The following is a 22392-nucleotide window of genomic DNA, read 5'->3' as shown; positions in this document are numbered from 1 at the left end:
TCAACATATTTATATTTCTGTGTGGACTGTGATTTGTCACAGGATCCCCTTTTGAGAATATGCTCTGCCTATTTCAGGTTCTTTGGGGGTTTACACAACAGATTTATTAGCTACTTTGTGTGTTCGTGTCTTCCCATACAGTGAAGAGTGATCCCCATTGTTATGTGAAGTCGTCAAGCTGTGAATTTTAACCTCACAAGAGTTAGAACTCTGTGTAGAGGAGATGTCACCTCATACTGCAGGGCAAGGACAGAGTCTGGACCCACTTGACTTCTCGACTTTGGGCAAGTCCTTTGGGGCATTGGGGAGGAAGCATACAGCTCTTATAAAAATGGGGTCTTTTCTCAAATGATTGTTTTTTTTTTTTTTTTAAAGGGTTGTTTTTTTTTAAGGGCTTGAAAATCTTTTTAGATTTATAGATGTAATCACGAGCCTCGAGGGAACTTAATGAACACTTGAAGTTAATATTTTTACTCCCTAGAGATAGACACAATGTATATTCTTCTAATATACATTTATGCATTATGTCATTTTAAAAACATTGAGGGCTTCCCTGGTGGCGCAGTGGTTGGGAGTCCGCCTGCCGATGCAGGGGACGCGGGTTTGTGCCCCGGTCCGGGAGGATTCCCCCCATGCCGCGGAGCGGCTGGGCCTGTGGGCCTTGGCCGCTGGGCCTGCGCGTCCGGAGCTTGTGCTCCGCGGCGGGAGAGGCCGCGGCAGTGAGAGGCCCGTGTACCGCAAAAAAAAAAAAACAAACCAAAAAACAAAAAACATTGAGATCATTCCACATATACTGTTTCATAAGTCACTTCATGAAATATTGTGGAGCATCTTTACATGGTAGTCTACGTTGACCTACCTCATTCCTTAGAACAGTGGCTTTACAGAAGTATTCCAGTGCATGAAAGGTCTATAATTTATTTAACCATCCCTTAGTCATGGACATTTAGATAGCTTTCAACTTGGTGTTACGGTGCCGCTACAGACACTTGTGCCTTCATGCAAGTGTTTCTGTAGGATCATTTTCTAGACTTGAAAATGTGCAACCAGGCACATTAAAATGTTGGGCAGTGAGCTCTCTGGCAACACTGTTCAGCAGTGCCTGAGAGTGTCTGGTTTTTCCATAGTCACACCAGTCTTAAGAATGATCATTCTGCTTTGTGAAAATACCTCATTTATTGCATTGTTAAAATTATACAATGAAGTGAAGCAGAGTATTTTTCATGGATGCTTGCTTGTTCATGTACTTTGCCTGCTTTTTTTTTTTTTTAAAGAAATGGCCTTTGATTGATTAATTAGTTAATTTTTTGGCTGCCTTGGGTCTTCGTTGCTGCGTGCAGGCTTTCTCTAGTTGCGGCGAGCAGGGGCTGCTCTTCCTTATGGTGTGCGAGCTTCTCATGGCGGTGGCTTCTCTTGTTGCAGAGCACGGGCTCTAGGGCGCATGGGCTTCAGTAGTTGTGGCTTGTGGGCTCAGTAGTTGTGGCTCGTGGCTCTAGAGCGCAGGCTCAGTAGTTGTGGCATATGGGCTTAGTTGCTTCATGGCATGTGGGATCTTCCCGGACCAGGGCTCAAACCCATGTCCCCTGCATTGGCAGGCAGATTCTTAACCACTGTGCTACCAGGGAAGTCCCCTTGCCTGCTTTTCTATTGCAGTTTTTCCTTTTTAACTGATAAAACAGACAGTGACCCTTTGTTCTATGTTTTGTCAACATTTTACCTACTCGTTTGTCTTTTTATTTTTGTATAATTTCTTTTGCTGTACGGAAGTTTTGTATTTTTTATATATACCACTTTATTAGTCTTTTAAAAAATGTTTTTTGACCTTAATATCTGTCAAATGTTAGACTATTTATACTTTTGTGTGGATTGTGAATTGGAAAAGGACCCACCCCTCTTTGAGAATGTATTTGGCCCCTTTTCAGGGAGTTCTTTTTTGGGGTTAATACACATACTTACTAGCTGCTGTGTATACTGTCAGTAGATAAAACCCATCCTCCTTCTCTATTCTGACATTATTAAAAATATGTCCCATATATTTCTCTATAACTTTGGACTAAATATGTACATGTTTATTCCATTTTGAATTTATTTTTCTCTATGGCGTGTTAAGAATTTAATTGTCCTAACATCATACATTGAATGATTCATCTTTTCTCTACAGATATGAAATGCCACCTTCATCACATAACTTCCTATATAATGTGTTTTTGTTGGACTCCATTTGGTTCCATTTTTTCTATTTGTAAATTTTGGAGTGTGAGAAAGTGTATTGTCTGAGATTTAGTGCTTTACAATTTTATTTTGTAAGTATACTCAAGAACTTGTGGGTTATATATATAATGACAATGATTATTATGGTATTTTCACAAGTAAGGACATCTTTGTGGTAGTACACAAAGAGCCCCATTGGGTGTCACAAGTATATTTATATGGAAAAGAAGTACACACATGTGTGACATGATTGTTAATTCTCAACTGCTGCAGTGAACATAGTAGAATTATATGTTCAGAGAGCCCCAGTTCTAAAATAAGCATTACCATGAGTGAGTTTTAAAGGATCCACAAAAAAGGAATTTCTAAATTGTTCCTCTACATAGGCACCTAACATAAAGTGGTAAATTCCAGTGTTCCATTCTGAAGTATTAACTGCATGGTCAGTATTTACCACAATCAGGACAGGTCTGGAGAGAAGTCTACCAAAAGCCATCCATTAAGACAGAAACAACACAAATCAATGTAAGGGTTTGAAAGTAGTCACATTGGAAGACTGCCATTTCCAGAGATGGTATGTAAACATGTTACTGAGAAGAACTAGAAATAGTCAAGTTGTCCAGGAGGCCACACATTATCTTTAAAAAGAAGAATGTAACTAAACAAATGCTCTAACTGAATAAATTGTATTCTAACTGATCTCAATAATCATGCATTCATAAAAGCAGGGCCTATATGAAGCTCAGAAGGGGGGGCCAGAGAAATAATGTTAAGCAGAATGAGTCCAGCTCTGTGTCTGGAAAAGAGCCAGGTGGATATTTGAGGTAGCAGAGTGTAAAGAACACGGTCTTTGCCAGGGCTACTTGTTGTGATCCACTTAAAGAGCTAGGACGCTTCAGGACTTGTGTGTTGAAGCCAGGTAGTCCTAGAATTGAATCTGTTATTTGGACAACGTTGAGCAAGTGATAATCCCCCTGAACTTCAGTTTCCTTTCTTAAAAAGGATGATATGCTGCCCACTAGCGGGTTGGAACCAGTCCTGCGATGCCCTGGGCTCTGCAGCCAGCTGCCCTGAGACCCTGCCCAGTCTACCAACGGGCTGGCTCTGGTTTTGGCAGTCTCTAGGCTGTGCAGCCAACCACACTGGGACCTAACACTGCCCACCAGTGGGCCAGCAGCCACCGCACTAGGCAGGGCCTGGCAGGCAACCAGGCCAGCGCCAGCCTTGCCTAACAGCGTGCCCACTGTAGTCAGCCCTGGCATAGAAAAAGGGCCCATGCAGCCAACATAGGGGGAACCCATAGAGCATATAGCTCTGGTGAACAGAGAGGAGTGTGCTGCTCAGACCCATAGCATGTCTTCGACAAAAGGGCACTTCTCTAAGATTGAGAAACATAACCAACCTACCTAATACATACAAATACATACAAACACAGAGAATGAGGCAAAATGGAGAGACAAAGAAATATGTTCCAAATGAGGAACAAGACAAAATCCCAGAAAAACTAAGTGGAGCTAAGCAATGTACCCAATCAAGTTTAAGGTAACGATCATAAAGATGCTCAACAAACTCAAGAGAAAAATGGATGAACACAGTGAGAAGTTTAACAAAGAGCTAGAAAATATAAAGAACCAAACAGAGCTGAAGAGTACGAGAACAGAAATAAAAAAAATACTAGAAGGAATCAACAGTAGATTAGATGATATGAAAGAATGGATCAGTGAACTGGAAGACAGCAGAGGAAATCACTTAAGCTGAGAAGAAAAAGAAAAACAAACAAACAAAAAAACAGTTTAAGAGACCTCCAGGATAACATCGAGCATGCTAACATTCACATTATGGGGTCACAGAGGAAGAGAGAGAGAGAGAAAGGCGCAGAGAACATATTTGAAGACATAATAGCTGAAAATTTCCCTAAACTGGGAAGAAAAAAACAGGCATTCAGGCTTAGGAATCACAGAGAGTCCCAAACAAGATCAACCTAAAGAGGTCCACATTAAGACACATTGTAAGTAAAATGACAGAAATTAAAGTGAGAATCTTAAAAACAGCAAGGGAAAAGCAATTAGTTATATACAAGGAAATTCCCATAAGACTGTCAGCTGACATTTTAGTAGACACTCTGCAGGCCAGAAGGGAGTGGCATGATATATTCAAAGTGATGGAGAAAACCTACAACCAAGAATACCCTACCCAGCAAGGCTATCATTCTGATTTGAAGGAGAGAGAAAGAGTTTTACAGAGAAGTTTTAAAAGCTAAGAGAGTTCAGCACAACTAAATCAGCTGTACAAGAAATGTTACAGAGATGTCTCTAAGTGGAAAAGAAAAGGCCACAGTAGAAATATGAAAATTACAAAAGGAAAAATCTCATTGGTAAAGGCAAATATACAGTAAAGGTAGTAGATCAACTACTTATAAAGCTGGTAGGAAAGTTAAAAGACAAAAGTATTAAAATCATCCATATCCAAAATAATTAGTTAAGGGATACACAAAACCAAAAGATGTGAAATATGATGTCAAACACATTAAATGTGGGGAGAGGGAGCAAATATGTAGGGCTGTTACAATGCATTTGAACTTGAGATCAACTTAAATTTATATGTATATATATGTTTATATATATATGTGTGTACAGAGCTTGTTATATTTAAACCTCATGGTAATGAATGACAAAACAAAAAATCCAAAATAGATACACACACAAAAAAGATAAAGGAGTCCAAACATTAAAGATAATCATCAAATTCTAAGGGAAGAGAAAAAAAAGAAGAAAGGAACAAAAAAGAGTTTCAAAACAACCAGAAAACAATGAACAAAATGCCAGTAAGTATACACCTATTAATAATTACTTTAAATATAAATGGACTAAATGCTTCAATCAAAAGACATAAAGTGGCTGAATGGATTTAAAAAGAAAAAAGACATATATACATGCTGCCTACAAGAGACCCACTTCAGATCAAAAGACACACATAGACTGAAAGCGAGGGGACTGAAAAAGGTATTGCATGCAAATAGAAAACAAAAGAAAGTTGGGGTATCAATACTTATATCAGTCAAGATAGACTTTATTTTTATTTTTTTAATTTTCTTAGTATCTTTATTGGAGTATAATTGCTTTACAATGGTGTGTTAGTTTCTGCTTTATAACAAAGTGAATCAGTTATACCTATACATATGTTCCCATATCTCTTCCCTCTTGCATCTCCCTCCCTCCCACCCTCCCTATCCCACCCCTCTAGGTGGTCACAAAGCACAGAGCTGATCTCCCTGTGCTATGCAGCTGCTTCCCACTAGCTATCTATTTTACATTTGGTACTGTATATATGTCCATGCCGCTCTCTCACTTTGTCACAGCTTACCCTTTCCCCTCCCCATATCCTCAAGTCCATTCTCTAGTAGGTGTGTGTCTTTATTCCCGTCTTGCCCCTAGGTTCTTCATGACCTTTTTTTTTCCCCCTTAGATTCCATACATATGTGTTAGCATACGGTATTTCTTTTTCTCTTTCTGACTTACTTCACTCTGTATGACAGACTCTAGGTCCATCCACCTCACTACAAATAACTCAATTTTGTTTCTTTTTATGGCTGAGTAATATTCCATTGTATATATGTGCCACATCTTCTTTATCCATTCATCTGTTGATGGACACTTAGGTGGCTTCCATGTCCTGGCTATTGTAAATAGAGCTGCAATGAACATTTTGGTACATGACTCTTTTTGAATTATGGTATTCTCAGGGTATATGCCCAGTAGTGGGATTGCTGGGTTGTATGGTACTTCTATTTTTAGTTTTTTAAGGAAAATCCATACTGTTTTCCATAGTGGCTGTATCAATTTACATTCCCACCAATAATGCAACAGTGTTCCCTTTTCTCCACACCCTCTCCAGCATTTATTGTTTCTAGATTTTTTGATGATGGCCATTCTGACTGGTGTGAGATGATATCTCATTGTAGTTTTGGTTTGCATTTCTCTAATGATTAATGATGTTGAGCATTCTTTCATGTGTTTGCTGGCAATCTGTATATCTTCTTTGGAGAAATGTCTATTTAGGTCTTCTGCCCATTTTTGGATTGGGTTTTTCTTTTGATATTGAGCTGCATGAGCTGCTTGTAAATTTTGGAGATTAATCCTTTGTCAGTTGCTTCATTTGCAAATATTTTCTCCCATTCTAAGGGTTGTCTTTTGGTGTTGTTTATGGTTTCCTTTGCTGTGCAAAAGCTTTGAAGTTTCATTAGGTCCCATTTGTTTATTTTTATTTCCATTTCTCTAGGAGGTGGGTCAAAAAGGATCTTGCTGTGATTTATGTCATAGAGTGTTCTGCCTATATTGTCCTCTAAGAGTTTGATAGTGTCTGGCCTTACATTTAGGTCTTTAATCCATTTTTTTTAACATCTTTATAGGGGTATAATTGCTTTACAATGGTGTGTTAGTTTCTGCTTTATAACAAAGTGAATCAGTTATACATATACATATGTTCCCATATCTCTTCCCTCTTGGGTCTCCCTCCCTCCCACCCTCCCTATCCCACCCCTCCAGCCTGTCACAAAGCACCGAGCCGATATCCCTGTGCCATGCGGCTGCTTCCCACTAGCTATCTACCTTACGTTTGTTAGTGTATATATGTCCATGACTCTCTCTCGCCCTGTCACAACTCACCCTTCCCCCTCTCCATATCCTGAAGTCCGTTCTCCAGTAGGTCTGTGTCTTTATTCCTGTCTTAACCCCTAGGTTCTTCATGACATTTTTTTTTCTTCTTAAATTCCATATATATGTGTTAGCATATGGTACTTGTCTTTTTCTTTCTGACTTACTTCACTCTGTATGACAGACTCTAGGTCTATCCACCTCATTACAAATAGCTCAATTTCGATTCTTTTTATGGCTGAGTAATATTCCATTGTATATATGTGCCACATCTTCTTTATCCATTCATCCGATGATGGGCACTTAGGTTGTTTCCATCTCCGGGCTATTGTAAATAGAGCTGCAATGAACATTTTGGTACATGACTCTTTTTTTTTTTTTTTTTTTTGCGGTACGCCGGCCTACTCCCGTTGCGGAGCACAGGCTCCAGACGCGCAGGATCAGCGACCATGGCTCACGGGCCCAGCCGCTCCGCGGCATGTGGGATCCTCCCGGATCGGGGCACGAACCCGTGTCCCCTGCATCGGCAGGCGGACTCTCAACCACTGCGCCACCAGGGAAGCCCCAACATGACTCTTTTTGAATTATGGTTTTCTCAGGGTATATGCCCAGTAGTGGGATTGCTGGGTCATATGGTAGTTCTATTTGTAGTTTTTTAAGGAACCTCCATACTGTTCTCCATAGTGGCTGAACCAATTCACATTCCCATGAGCAGTGCAAGAGTGTTCCCTTTTCTCCACACCCTCTCCAGCATTTATTGTTTCTAGATTTTTTGATGATGGCCATTCTGACTGGTGTGAGATGATATCTCACTGTAGTTTTGATTTGCATTTCTCTAATGATTAATGATGTTGAGCATGCTTTCATGTGTTTGTTGGCAGTCTGTATATCTTCTTTGGAGAAATGTCTATTTAGGTCTTCTGCCCATTTTTGGATTGGGTTGTTTGTTTTTTTGTTATTGAGCTGCATGAGCTGCTTGTAAATTTTGGAGATTAATCCTTTGTCAGTTGCTTCATTTGCAAATATTTTCTCCCATTCTGAGGGTTGTCTTTTGGTGTTGTTTATGGTTTCCTTTGCTGTGCAAAAGCTTTGAAGTTTCATTAGGTCCCATTTGTTTATTTTTGTTTTTATTTCCATTTCTCTAGGAGGTGGGTCAGAAAGGATCTTGCTGTGATTTATGTCATAGAGTGTTCTGCCTATGTTTTCCTCTAAGTGTTTGATAGTTTCTGGCCTTACATTTAGGTCTTTAATCCATTTTGAGCTTATTTTTGTGTATGGTGTTAGGGAGTGATCTAATCTCATACTTTTACATGTATCTGTCCAGTTTTCCCAGCACCACTTATTGAAGAGGCTGTCCTTTCTCCACTGTACATTCCTGCCAACTGTATCAAAGATAAGGTGTCCATATGTGCGTGGGTTTATCTCTGGGCTTTCTATCCTGTTCCATTGATCTTTCTGTTTTTGTGCCAGTACCATACTGTCTTGATTACTGTAGCTTTGTAGTATCATCTGAAGTCAGGGAGCCTGATTCCTCCAGCTCCGTTTTTCGTTCTCAAGATTGCTTTGGCTATTCGGGGTCTTTTGTGTTTCCATATAAATTGTGAAATTTTTTGTTCTAGTTCTGTGAAAAATGCCAGTGGTAGTTTGATAGGGATTGCATTGAATCTGTAGATTGCTTTGGGTAGTAGAGTCATTTTCACAATGTTGATTCTTCCAATCCAAGAACATGGTATATCTCTCCACCTATTTGTATCATCTTTAATTTCTTTCATCAGTGTCTTATAATTTTCTGCATACAGGTCTTTTGTCTCCCTAAGTAGATTTATTCCTAGATATTTTATTCTTTTTGTTGCAATGGTAAATAGGAGTGTTTTCTTAATTTCACTTTCAGATTTTTCATCATTAGTTTATAAGAATGCCAGAGATTTCTGTGCATTAATTTTGTATCCTGCTACTTTACCAAATTCATTGATTAGCTCTAGTAGTTTTCTGGTAGCATCTTTAGGATTCTCTATGTATAGTATCATGTCATCTGCAAACAGTGACAGCTTTACTTCTTTTTTCCGATTTGGATTCCTTTTCTTTTTCTTCTCTGATTACTGTGGCTAAAACTTCCAAAACTATGTTGAATAAGAGTGGTGAGAAACAAAAGAAAGTTGGGGTACCAATACTTATATCAGACAAGATAGACTTTAAAACAAAGATTGTAACAAGAGACAGAGAAGGACATTACATAATGATAAAGGGATCAATCCCACAGGAAGATATAAAAATTATAAGTATGTATGCACCCAACATAGGAGCACCTAAATACTTACAGCAAATATTAACAAACATTAAGGGAGAAATTGACAGTTACACAATAATAGTAGGGGACTTTAACACCTTACTTACCTCAATGGATAGATCATCCAGATGGAACATCAATAAGGAAACACTGGCTTTAAATGATGCATTAGACAAGATGGACTTAATAGATATTTATATAGAACATTCCATCCAAAGGCAGAATACAGTCTTTTCAAGGGCACATACACAGAACATTCTCCAGGATAGATCAAATGCTAGGCCACAAAACAAGTCTCAGTAAATTTAAGAAAACTGAAATCATATCAAATATCTTTTTTGACCACACTGCTATGAGACTAGAAATTAACTACAAGAAAAAAAAACAAAACCTGCAAAACCTACAAATGTGGACAGTAAACAGTGTGCTACTAAACAGCCAGTGGGTCACTGAAGAAATCAAAGAGGAAATGAAATAATACCTGGAGACAAGTGAAAATAACACAATGATCCAAAATCTTTTAGCAAAAGCAGTTCTAAGAGGGAAGTTTATGGTGATAAAAGCCTACCTCAGTAAACAAGTAAAATCTCAAACAACCTAACCTCATTCCTAAAGGAAAAAAAAAAAAAAAAGACCAACATAACCCAAAGTTAGTAGGAGGAAGGAAATAATAAAAATCAGAGCAGATATAAATGAAATAGAGACTTAAAAAAATAGAAAAGTTCAATGAAACTAAAAGCTATTTCTTTGAAAGAATAAACAAAATTGATAAAACTTTAGATTCATCAAGAAAAAAAGAGGGCCCAAATCAGAAATGAAAAAGAATTTACAACCAACACCACAGAAATACAAAGGATCATAAGTGGGAATTCCCCGGCAGTCGAGTGGTTAGGACTCTGCGCTTCCACTGCAGGGGGCACGAGTTCAATCCCTGGGTGGGGAACTAAGATCCCACATGCCGTGCAGTGTGGCAAAAAAAAAAAAAAAAAAAAGGGGCTTCCCTGGTGGCACAGTGGTTGAGAGTCCGCCTTCCAATGCAGGGGACATGGGTTTGTGCCCCAGTCTGGGAAGATCCCACATGCCATGGAGCGGCTGGGCCCATGAGCCTGCGCATCCGGAGCCTGTGCTCTGCAACGGGAGAGGCCACAGCAGTGAGGGGCCCGCATACTGCAAAAAAAAAAAAAAAAAAGGATCATAAGAGATTACTAAGAATAATTACACACCAATAAAATGGACAACCTAGAAGAAACTGACAAAGCCCTAGAAATGCACAATATCTCAAGACTGAATCAGGAAAAAATAGAAAATATGAACAGCCCAATTATCTAAATTATCTCAATTATCAATGAAATTGAATCAGTATTTTAAAAATCCCAACAAACAAAAGTCCAGAGCCAGACAGCTTCACAGGTGAGTTCTACTAAACATTTAAAGAAGAGTTAAGGGACTTCCCTGGTGGCACAGTGGTTAAGACTCCACGCTCCCAACGCAGGGGGCCTAGGTTCGATCCCTGGTCAGAGAACTAGATCCCACATGCATGCTGCAACTAAGAGTTTGCATGCCACAACTAAGAAGCCCACATGCCACAACTAAGCCCTGGTGCAACCAAATAAATAAATAAATAAATATTAAAAAAAAAAAAAAAGAAGAGTTAACACCTATCCTTCTCAAACTCGTCCAAAAAATTACAGAGGAAGGAACACTTCTGAACTCATTCTATAAGGCCAGTGTCCCCTTGTACTAAAACCAGACAAAGATACGCCCCCTCCACACACATACAAACACAAACATTACAGGCCACTATTACGGATGACCATAAATGCAAAAATCCTCAACCAAATTCAACAGTACATTAAAGAATCATACACCATGATCAAGTGGGATTTATTCCAGAGATGCAAGGATGGTTCAATATCCACAAATCAGTCAATGTGATACACCACATTAACAAACTGAAGAATAAAAATCATATTATCATTTCAATAGATGCAGAAAAAGCTTTTGACAAAATTCAACATCCATTTATGATAAAAACTCTCCAGAAAGTGGGTATAGAGGGAACATACCTCAACATCATAAAGGCCATATATGACAAGCACACGGCTATCATCATACTCAATGGTAAAAAGCTGAAAGTATTTCCTCTAAGATCAGGAACAAGACAAGGATGCCCACTCTTGCCACTTTCATTCAACATAGTATTGGAAGTCCTAGTCATAAAAATCAGACAAGAAAAAGAAATAAAAGAAATCCAACTTGGAAAGGAAGAAGTAAAACTGTCACTGTTTGCTGATAACATGATAGTATACATAGAAAATCCTAAAGACAACACCAGAAAACAACTGGTGTTTCTAGAACTAGAGCTCATCAATGAATTCAGTAAAGTTACAGGATACAAAATTAATATATAGAAATCTGTTGTGTTTCTATATGCCAACAACAAACTATCAGAAGCAGAAATTAAGAAAATAATTCCATTGACAATCACATCAAAAAAGAATAAAATACTTAGGTATAGGGCTTCCCTGGTGGCGCAGTGGTTGAGAGTCTGCCTGCTGATGCAGGGGACACGGGTTCGTGCCCTGGTTTGGGAAGATCCCACATGCTGTGGAGTGGCTGGGCCCGTAAGCCATGGCCGCTGAGCCTGCGTGTCCAGAGCCTGTGCTCTGCAACGGGAGAGGCCACAACAGTGAGAGGCCCGCGTACCGGTAAACAAAAAAACAAAAAAGCAAAAAACTTAGGTATAAATCTAAGGAGGTAAAAGATCATTAACTCAGAAAACTGTAAGATACTGATGAAAGAAAGTGAAGATGACACAAACAAATGGAAAGATATACTGTACTCATGGATTGGAAAAATTAATATTGTTAGTGACTGTACTACCCAAAGGCAATCCTTATCAAAATACCAATGAACTTTTCATTGAACTAGAACAAATAATTGTAAAATTTGTATTAAACTCAAAAGAACCTGAATAGCCAAAACAATATTGAGAAAGAACAGAGGTGAAAGCATCACACACTTTGATTTCAAACTATTCTACAAAGCTACAGTAATAAAACACTATGGTACTAGCACAAAAACAGACATAGATAATGGAACAGAATAGAGAGCTCAGAAATGATCCCACACTCATATGTGGCATTAATCTACAAGAAATGAGGCAAGAATATACAATGGGAAAAAGACAGCCTCTTCAATAAACGGTGTTGGGAAAACTGGACAGATAAATGCAAAAGAATCAAGCTAGACTATTTCTCATGCCATATACAAAAATAAACTCAAAATGGATTAAAGACTTAAATATAAGACCTGAAACCATAAAAATTCTAGAAGAAGACATAGGTGGTATGCTCTTTGACATGGGTCTTAGCAATAATGTTTTGGCTATGTCTCCTCAGGAAAGGAAAAAAAAAGCAGAAATAAACATATGGGACTATATCTGACATTATTGAACTGTAGAATCAATCCCAGCAATTGTCTACTTCTGAACTTGTTTTCTTAAAGAAAGAAACCTCTAATTTGTGTAAGTCTGTAGGGCTAGTTTTTGCTTACTTGCAGTCAACTGCAATTCAAAATTGATATATTAAAATTTAGATTGGCTTTAAAATATTATGCAGGTCAATGCATTATTTGTTACATTTATCTCCTCCATAACAAGGTACCCTGAATTATGTAAAATGGGAACACATTGTCCACGATCAAGACATCTGACTGAAGGACTGCTTTGGTGAGTTGTTCATTTCTTGGATGTATCACATTGCATTTAGATAACTAGACATTTTTTTTTTTTTGGCTGTCTTGTATCCTTGTTGCTGTGCGTGGGTTTTCTCTAGTTGTGGGAAGCAGGGGCTACTCTTTGTTGTGGTGTGCGAGTTTCTCATTGCGGTGGCTTCTCTTGTTGTAGAGCACAGGCTCTAGGCACACGGGCTTCAGTAGTTGTAGGCTGTGGGCTCAGTAGTTGCAGCACACAGGCCCTAGAGTGCGCGGGCTTTGGTAGTTGTGCCGTGTGGGCTCAGTAGTTGAGGTGCATGGGCTCTAGGGCACATGGGCTTCAGTAGTAGTTGTGGCGTGCAGGCTCAGTAGTTGTGGCTCACAGGCTCTAGAGTTCAGGCTCAGTAGTTGTGGCACATGGGCTTAGTTGCTCCACAGCATGTGGGATCTTCCTGTTCCAGGGACCAAACCTGTGTCCCCTGCATTGGCAGGCAGATTCTTAACCACTGCGCCACCAGGGAAGTCCCAAACAGACTTAAAACCAAGAGATCTAGCAGGCTGTTTGGAACCACAGATGTGAACACCTGACCTTTTCTCAATAGCCATTTCTCTTCTTTTTATCATAATACAGAAATATTTCTACTAATGACATATACCAAACTTAGGGACAAAATAATGTATCCAATCTTGCAGTGACTATATTAAGATATTCTTTTAAATTAAGATATTCTTTTAAAATATACAACTTTAGTTCAGTTTTATAAATAGATTCCATCACGACTTGTGGTTCTCCTTCTATAGCAGAGAGCTGTCTGTCACTGGGAATCAGCTGCTCAGCCAACTCATTTCCCAGCTTCCTTGTGCGTAGGGCCACCATTTGGCCAGTCCTTGCTGATAGAATGAATGGCAGTGATGTGCTTTGTTTCCAGGCCTGCCCAGCTCAAAGAATCCCCCACAGGTATCCCTACTCTTCCCCCGTTTCTGGCTGGGGAAATGGAAACGATTCCCAGGATGACCTTGGAAGCTATGTGTTGATTACAGAAACTCCATCAGCTTGGGTTCCTAACAGTCAGAGGGAGGAGAGCTGCCCTGCTGAGCTGTTCTCTTGCCCAGATCTCTTAGATAAATTTCTATTATGTATGAGCCATTATACGTTTGGGTGTATATTTTATAGTACTTAGCTATCTAATGTGCGTTAGAAGCCAAGTAGTATTTATTCATTCATTGGCTATTGGAGTGTCTCCATGTGCCACCCTGGCTCTGTGGCTTCGCCATGCTTTCTAACCAGGGTGGCCCTAGCAAATGGCTCACCCCATTCCATGGTAGTGGAGCCACGTCCCAGATGAGGGCAGTAACATTTTTACTGTAATTATGTTTCCAGGGCTTCCCTGTTGGCGCAGTGGTTAAGAATCCGCCTGCCAATGCAGAGGACTTGGGTTCAAGCCCTGGTCCGGGAAGATCCCACATGCCGCGGAGCAACTAAGCCTGTGTGCCACAACTACTGAGCCTACGCTCTAGAGCCCACAAGCCACAACTACTGAGCCGGAGTGCCACAACTACTGGAGCCCATGTGCCTAGAGCCCGTGCTCCCCAACGAGAAGCCACCGCAATGAGAAGCCCGCGCATGCAACAAAGACCTAACATGGCCAAAAATAAATAAAATAAATAAATTTATTTAAAAAAAAAGTTTCCATTCAGGGTTTGTAAATCGAAACCCACATTTTCTTCCCACAGTTTCCATTTCCTAGCTACATTCTTTCCAGACAAAGGATCCTTCTCCAGCTTTCCCCCTCTATTTCTGTTGACTTCACATGGTAGCTAATCACCTCCAGCTGTACTGGCTCCTGGACCCTGCTGGCCTTGTTTCCTGTGCTTATGACAGGAAAACAAGGTCTCATGATTCCAACTCACTCAGTAGTTTCTAAAAATCTTTTAAAGCAATAGAAACCTTTTTTCCAAATCTTTAGCTACAACTCAATCTGTAGAAACTGTCCTGATTGAAGTGGAAGTGATGGTGGTGATACTTCTCTTGCCAGATTCAGAGCCACTTCTGAGGTAGGATTCAAACTTGCTACCCAGAGAGGAGTCATACATATCCCTGTGGGGTTTTGTGCATTTCCTGACACTGTCTTCTGCCCCTAAATAGCCTCAGCTCTTCAGGAGTAGGTCCCAGAAAATCGTTGCACTTGGGTAAGATCAGAAATTCCAGTTAACTAGCTCAGAATTGGTCAATCTGATGAGAAGGAACCAAGCAGTTTCTGGGGTCTTGGGATGGCGTCACTCACGACTGAGTGGAGGAATGCTGTCACAATTAGGAGTTAGCGAAATACGTTCAGTACTGAGAATCAGAAGCAGGTTCTTTGAAGCTGATCTCTTCCCTTTAGGCAGAATCAAATATAAACCTCCCAGGTAGTGTGATATTGTTTTCTTTCATGAGATAGTCTGAGTTTTACAACAACTAAGACTTGAAAATTCTGACTTATGTACCAGTCAGGCTCCCAGGAAGGCAGCAGGAAGGGAGAATGAATTTCTTAGCCACTGTTAGTCAGTACTTGATCCTCACCATCAGAGCCTGGAGAAGATCTACCAGGAGTTCTGACAACACTCCCAGGGCCTGTGGCTGGCACAACCGGCACCCAGTAGGGATACGGAAGTTGGGGTCCAGAAGTTCCTGCCTTCCCAGAGGCCTGGAATGTTGTTAAAAAATAGGGCACTGGGCTTCCCTGGTGGCGCAGTGGTTGAGAGTCCGCCTGCCGATGCAGGGGACACAGGTTTGTGCCCCGGTCCGGGAAGATCCCACATGCTGCGGAGTGGCTAGGCCCGTGAGCCATGGCCGCTGAGCCTGCGCGTCCGGAGCCTGTGCTCCGCAACGGGAGAGGCCACAGCAGTGAGAGGTCTGCGTACAGCAAAAAAAAAAAAAAAAAAAAAAAAAAAAAAAAAAATAGCGCACTGAAAATGTTTAACTTGTCTGCACACACTTTTGGCTTGTTCATGTTTTAATGTGTATTTTTATTTACAAAGTGAGATGATGTATAACATGATGCAGTTACAAACATTTGATATGTCCATTTTCATGAAAAAGTATATAAATATATTACAGGAAGTTCTAGATAGTAAACATTAGAAATTGATATAGTAAACATTTGCTACCTTTTTCTCTATGCCAATATTACTGTCATTTAAAGCTTAAATACTGGTTTCAAGTATCCCCTATAAAATAGCTCTAGTTTTTAAAAAATACTGGAAAATAATTTCGCTATAAACAAGATTGGTGCATTAAAAATAGTCTCAGTGTGTCCTTGTAACAATGTCAGCTATAGTCAAATGCTGCCTTAATCATCCCTAAGATATGCATTATTCAGTTAGTGTTAAAAAAATCTTTGATAATTATCACAGGTTAAAGTAGCTGTAAAAATACAGCATTTACCATTATTTATTGTTATTAAGAATGCCCCTCTAAGGTAGAGGAGAATAAGCATAATGATGTTTTATGGACTTACTGCCCTGTGATCTTTATTTTAAATAGACAGCAGGAGCATCTGCTGGAAGTTAGGAGAGAAGTGGACAGACATCCAGAAGGCTGTTCTTGTCATGTCATTTCAGAGGCTGGGCCTGCTCTTTCTCCTCTTCTTCAGCTTGAAGACGTGTCAGGACATAAAGGATGACTTGATAGCAGAAAATATACTGATCCTATAGCACCCCCCCACCGAAAAAAAAAAAAAAGAGGAAAAAAAAAGAGAGGGAGAGAAGACTTTAGATGTATAATGTGAATATATATATATACAGCTTCACCACTACTGGAAGTGATGCTTTACTTTTGAAAACATGAAAAATTATGTCATAGAGTTGAATGTAAGAAGCAGGACATAGAATTGTGCACTGTCACAAAAATTGTAAGAAACAGAAACCAGATTGACAAAATGTGGAGGGAAGAAGCCTTGGGGGTGGGTGGTGAGTGCTAACTGAAGTTGTCTCTGATGGGTGGACCACTTCTATTTTTTTGTGCTTTGGTGATTTTTATGATTTGCTTTTATAATGGAAAAATAAACTTCCTACAAAATTTCCTCTAGACTTATTGAACTCGTCTTGATGTTTTGAAATGTCAAGAAATTAATACCCAAGAAACTACACAAAATAACTGTCTTTAAATATTTTGGAACAAAAGAATATTTTTGATTTCAAGAATCAATGTGTTTTTGAAAATTAACTTTTTCAGTGAAATTAACTCTCTACTAAGTTGATAGTGCAGGGATCTGAGTTTTCCTGTTATTTGGCAAGGAATTAATGAGCCTGAAAATAAATGGGAGAAATTTACAGTATACTAAGTGGAAAGTAACAGTAATAACTACAGTTGAATCTCATTTAAAACAGTTGTGTGCATGTGAGCACACACACTGTGCACTAAAGAATGCTCAGAATGTTGCCTAAAATGTTAACAACTCTGAAGAAGAGGAATACAAGTAACCCTTTTATTTCCTTTTGCCCATCTGAATTTTAATTTGCCCACATTTTCCACACAATTATCCTTGACTTTCTCTCACGCCACAAACAATCCATTAGCAAACACTTCACATAATGCCCTTTTCTCCCTACATCCACACTCACCACTCCAATCTGGGCCGCCACTGCTTGCTACCTAACCAACCTCCTGCTTCTAACCCTGCACCCTCCTTCCTAATTCAATTTGGTCTTGTTTTAACATAGCAGCCAGAGTGGTCCTTTAAAATGGGAGTCAGATCATGTCATTCTATACAGACAATCCTGCGATGGCCCCATCTCACTCAGAGGAAAGCCCAGGCCCTGGCCCCGTCACCTCCTCTCGCACTTCCCCTCCTGCTGCCTCCACCTCAGACACCCTGGCCATGATTATTCTCGAACACACAAGACCCACTCTCACCTTGGACCTCCTCGCAGGTGGTTCTGTCTGCCTGAAAGGCTCTTACCCCCAGACATCTGCGTGACCACCTGCTTCACGTCCTTCAAATCTTTGCTCAAGGGTTACATCCTCAGTGGTGCCACTCTATTTAAAATAGCACCCCAACCTGCCATGACTCATCCTCTTTACCCTACTTTTTCCCTCTAAAGCACTTATTAATTTCAAAGATCCTATATCGTCTACTCAGTTAATGGGTTTATTGTCTGCCTTCCTCATCACCATCCACTAGAAGATCTTTGTTATTCCATCAGGGATCTTCATCTTATTCATTGATACGCTCCAAGCATCTAGAAGAGTGCCTGGCATATAGCAGGCACTTAATAAACATCTGTTAAACAAGTGAACTTCCTGGGTCTAAAGAACTGCTTATACAGATCAGTATGTTTTTGTTACCTAGAAAAATATGACTGTGAATCAGCTTAATACTTAGGAGACTTAATTTGAATTAAAAAGGTATATGAAGGGAAAGTAGGCAAATTTAAATTTTAAAAATAGTAATAAACTTCTATATTCTTCAAGAGGTAGAGATAAATGAATTTATAGATATATGAAACTAACTTCTACATCCCTCCCCCAATACAAACAAAAAGGATAATGGAACTATGCAGAGCAGACAGACACTCTAAGTAATGCAGTCTCTGGGAAGGACCCAAGTCTGTAGGTCAGTGGGTGATTTAACCCATGTTTTGACTTTAGGTAAGAGAAATGAAAATGATCAAAACAGAGGATAAATGAACACCTTCCCAAGAGTGCCTTCTCCAAGCTAAACAACTCCATCCTCCCTTCCTGCCTTCTGGTCAATGCTGTTGAATCCATTCCCTCTCAGGAAATTTCTGTAGCAAGAAGATTACCTTTTATCTCTTTTTTAGGTTGGAAATGGGGAAGGAATGCCACTAATTACATGCTATTTTGTACCACCCCAAATTTTTGCCCCCAATATACCATCCTATTCTCTGTAATCTATTCATTGTAGATATTGCATTTCATTTTTTAAACTAAAAGGCAGCATTTAAAAAAGATAGTCTGGAAATATTTGCACAAAAATCTTCATTAGAAGGCACCAGCCAACACTAACCTCTGTCTGAACCATTCCATGTCTTTGTAGTCTCATGCATCGCACTAAATCAGAGATGTCAAACTGCCAAAGGAAACAGAATCTGTATGTTAAATAAAAAGGATAACTGAATTTGAAACCCAAAGATTCACTAAGGAGTGGCTTACATAGATTTCTGCACCCCAATTTCCTTCCCCTTCTAGCAGTCTTGAGAAACTGTTCTGGACAAAATTAAGTTGGTGAACTGACTTTGCCATCATTTGATAATTTTATTTATGATTTTTTTTTAAGAATTAGGAAGGTTATTCTATTTGAAAATCCCCAACAGAAATGCTCTTCCCTCTGAAATTTGACTTTCTAATATCTCCATTAAAAAAAAAAAAGGCAAAGTATTTTTCCTACATTTTGCTGCTCAGAATAAAATTCCTGATCTTTTTATTTTCCCAAGGGAGAAACAGACTATTTCATTTGTCCTACTTAAATTATCATGAGAGTGTGAAGAGCAAGACATAACTGTTTTTAGCAAATTCTTCAAGAGGTAATGATTTTAATTACATATTATGTGTACTAAGATATTCTAACATTCTAAGTGTGATTTATACTAATTTAGGTTTTAAGTAAGATTATACTCTTATTAGCTTTGTTTACTTAGTAATAATTTTAAAAACTGGGAGTAATTGTTTAGAGATAGACTATTTAGCATCAATTTGCATAACAAAAGTATTTCCCACCTATAGGTAACAATAACAAAAAACCCAGTAAAATAAATATAAGTTTGAAGTATTATTTCTTCTTGATCATGGCCTATGCAGTTTTGAACGTTTACTAAAATACAATTCTATGTAGTAAGAAAATTGTCATTCATACAAACTGATAAATAAAAAAAATTCCGAGTACTCACTTCAAGATCTTGACTGATTAATCCTAGAACCACATCTATGCATATCAGGGTCCCTGAACGTCCAATGCCGGCGCTGCAGTGTGTGGTGATTGGGCCTGATCTATGAATGTGTCTCATGTAAGAGATAAAAGTGAGCAAGTCGTCTGGCTGAGAAGGTGTAGCGTGGTCTGGCCAGGCAGTGAAATTCAGATGAGAAATATGTCGCACCTCTCCTGTCTGAAATTGTACAACAGAATAAGTAGATAAAGGCATACTACGTTGTTCACATATAATTAGTTCTTATTATTATTTTGTCCTTTTAAATTTTGACTTGGCCATTGGATTAGATACAAGGAAAAGTGAAAGACAGACTCCATCAAACAACACACTGAGGGCCTTTATCAACGAGGTTACTAGATCCACACTTTAAATATTGGTAAAAACGACTTTTTGGAAACCCTAAAAGCAAATTTATGTTTTGATATGAATAGCAACCTTTTTTTAATGATCCCAATTCAAATTCACCTTAGATAAAAGCCACAGTCATTGCAGTGGCTTGAAAGTGCTACATGATGTGGCCCAGCTACCTCTCAGACCTAACCTCTTGCTCCTGGCCACTTTGCTCCAGCCATAGGGACCTCTCTGGTTTTTTAAAAACACTAGGCATAGTTCAGTCTCAGGGCCTTTGCACTTGCTCTTTCTAACTGAAATGCTTCCCTCCCCCCAGATATCCCTGTGATGATTTTTTTCTCACAGCATCATCAACACCAGTATCTTTTCATTAGAAAGTAAGGTCCATGAAGTCAGGGATTTCCTTTTGTTTGTGTTGTTAACTTCTGAATCCCTATATTCCATAACAGGGCCTAACTAAGCTCTATAAACATGTGTTGATTAAATAAACAAGTCATTTAAGGAATATTGAACAATTGTGCTAGCATAAGTAATGGGTAGGCTGGTGTAAATGAATAAGGAAGTATAATCTTTAATTCTTTGTAAAACCACAAATCAAAAATCATGAAGGAATTTCTCAGGCTATGTTTACATGCCACCAATAACACTGAGTCAGTAAGTTTTGTTTCTATGGAAGTAAAATTATTCTGTTTCTTTAACAAAGTTAAAATGCCAATAGGAAACACATTACTTAAACTGAGTATTACTGGGTGGAGGAAAGAAATAAAGTGAAGGGGTGTGGAGGTGAGGAAACAGTAGCAGCTTTACTTAAGGTATACCCACTTATCTAATTCAAGCTAAATTTATTCAGTGCTTAGGTGGCTGCAATAGGAATTATGTGAATAACAAATATTTATGCTACAATTGTTCCTATATTACCAAATACATTGTCTTTATGGGGGAATATTTGCTACTTAGAGGGTTTTAAAAAACAGTTTTATTGAGTCTACTTAGAGGTTTGACCTGAAAAATATGTTTCCAGCACATAGCTTCTGAGCCATTCTGTGCTATCTATCACAAAGCAAAGGATGATGGTTGATCCTGTAAAAGTCCTGTATTATCATTTTCATTTAATACAGTACATACTGGAGGAGACTATTTGGCAGAATTCATGAAGAGGGTCACATTTAAGCTTATATTAGATTAAGGATAGTAGATGGAATTAGTTCCACTGAAATGGGACCCAAGAAGTCACTGGCTTTTATTCAGACACACATTGACGTAATCATGGAAAGATTTAATCCACGTACCTGAATGTCTTCTAGGGTCATTGCCCTTACCACAAAGCCCTTTAGCTGCTGCACTCTCACAAGAGCCACTCGAAGCCTGTTGCTGACCATTGTTGTTTTGCCTAGGACATTAGGCCAATAGCGCTGGCATTTGACTTTTTCCCCTTCTACTTCTTGGGTCATCATGGCTACCACTGTGGATTTTTGTTCCCAAATCATCTGCCAGAAATCTCCAACGGTTGTAGGGAGAGGTCCTTGGCAGGCAATGTAGACGAATTCTTCTTTCCCCACTGGTATCTTAATGAAGCTGGCGTTGATATATCCACCTTCATCTCCAAGAGGCACTCTTGTAGCATCGTCTGTGAATTTCCAACCACAAAACAGAGCCATCTATATCATGCATTTTTAAACAAGAGCCCTATAGACAAGGTGAGTCAAAGATTATTAGAATTTCCTAATAACCATAGATGAAATCACAAAAACATTTTAATAAAGGCATATTTTCAAACTGCAGTACAGTCAAATCATTTTGCACATTTCCCTCATGTTATAAGTATATTTAAGATGTCAACTCAGTTTTGGAAAAAATTAGATATTGTTCACATAGATTTGCTTGGAAAAAATCAAAATTAATAAATTAATGAATGCATTTACAACTTCTTAATAACTAGGGAAACACAACTTTGCTACTTCTCCATTGTTATTTTAATAATGATGACAATGGTAAATTTAATATGAATGAAAATTTCAAAAATTATTTCATAAAACAAAAATTAGTATTACAGTGAAACTATTAAAGTACTTATTACAACTATAATTGACACAATTAATTCTTGCTTATCTAATTATAGTCTTTTGAGTAAGTAGGCCAAAATAATAAACTAACTCAATAAATAAAAAGGTAGCTCACTTTATTCTCCAGGCATTGTAACTTCATATAGTCAAAATACATTTTCAAACCAAGCTCCCCCAGTAAAAA

At 38.8% G+C, this 22392-nt stretch overlaps 1 protein-coding gene across 9 annotated transcripts in view; it reads right to left on the bottom strand.

The window, feature by feature from the left end:
* Positions 1-15864: 15864 nt before the first annotated feature.
* PTPN13 (protein tyrosine phosphatase non-receptor type 13) overlaps positions 15865-22392 on the bottom strand; it is a 234925-nt gene continuing 228397 nt past the window's right edge. For all 9 annotated transcript variants that reach the window (XM_030847049.3, XM_060299626.2, XM_060299625.2 and 6 more), the window contains 4 exons: positions 21435-21772; positions 19756-19971; positions 18876-18938; positions 15865-16554 (listed from right to left, as the gene is read on the bottom strand). In XM_030847049.3, coding sequence (XP_030702909.2) covers positions 16459-16554; positions 18876-18938; positions 19756-19971; positions 21435-21772 — 713 coding nt within the window. In that variant the 3' untranslated portion in view covers positions 15865-16458. The remainder of the gene's footprint in view (positions 16555-18875; positions 18939-19755; positions 19972-21434; positions 21773-22392) is intronic.

Source organism: Globicephala melas, chromosome 5 (assembly GCF_963455315.2).
Source record: "Globicephala melas chromosome 5, mGloMel1.2, whole genome shotgun sequence".
NCBI lineage: Eukaryota > Metazoa > Chordata > Mammalia > Artiodactyla > Delphinidae > Globicephala > Globicephala melas.
The sequence above is the reverse complement of the archived record's forward strand: the minus strand, read 5'-3'. Positions and strand labels throughout refer to the sequence as shown.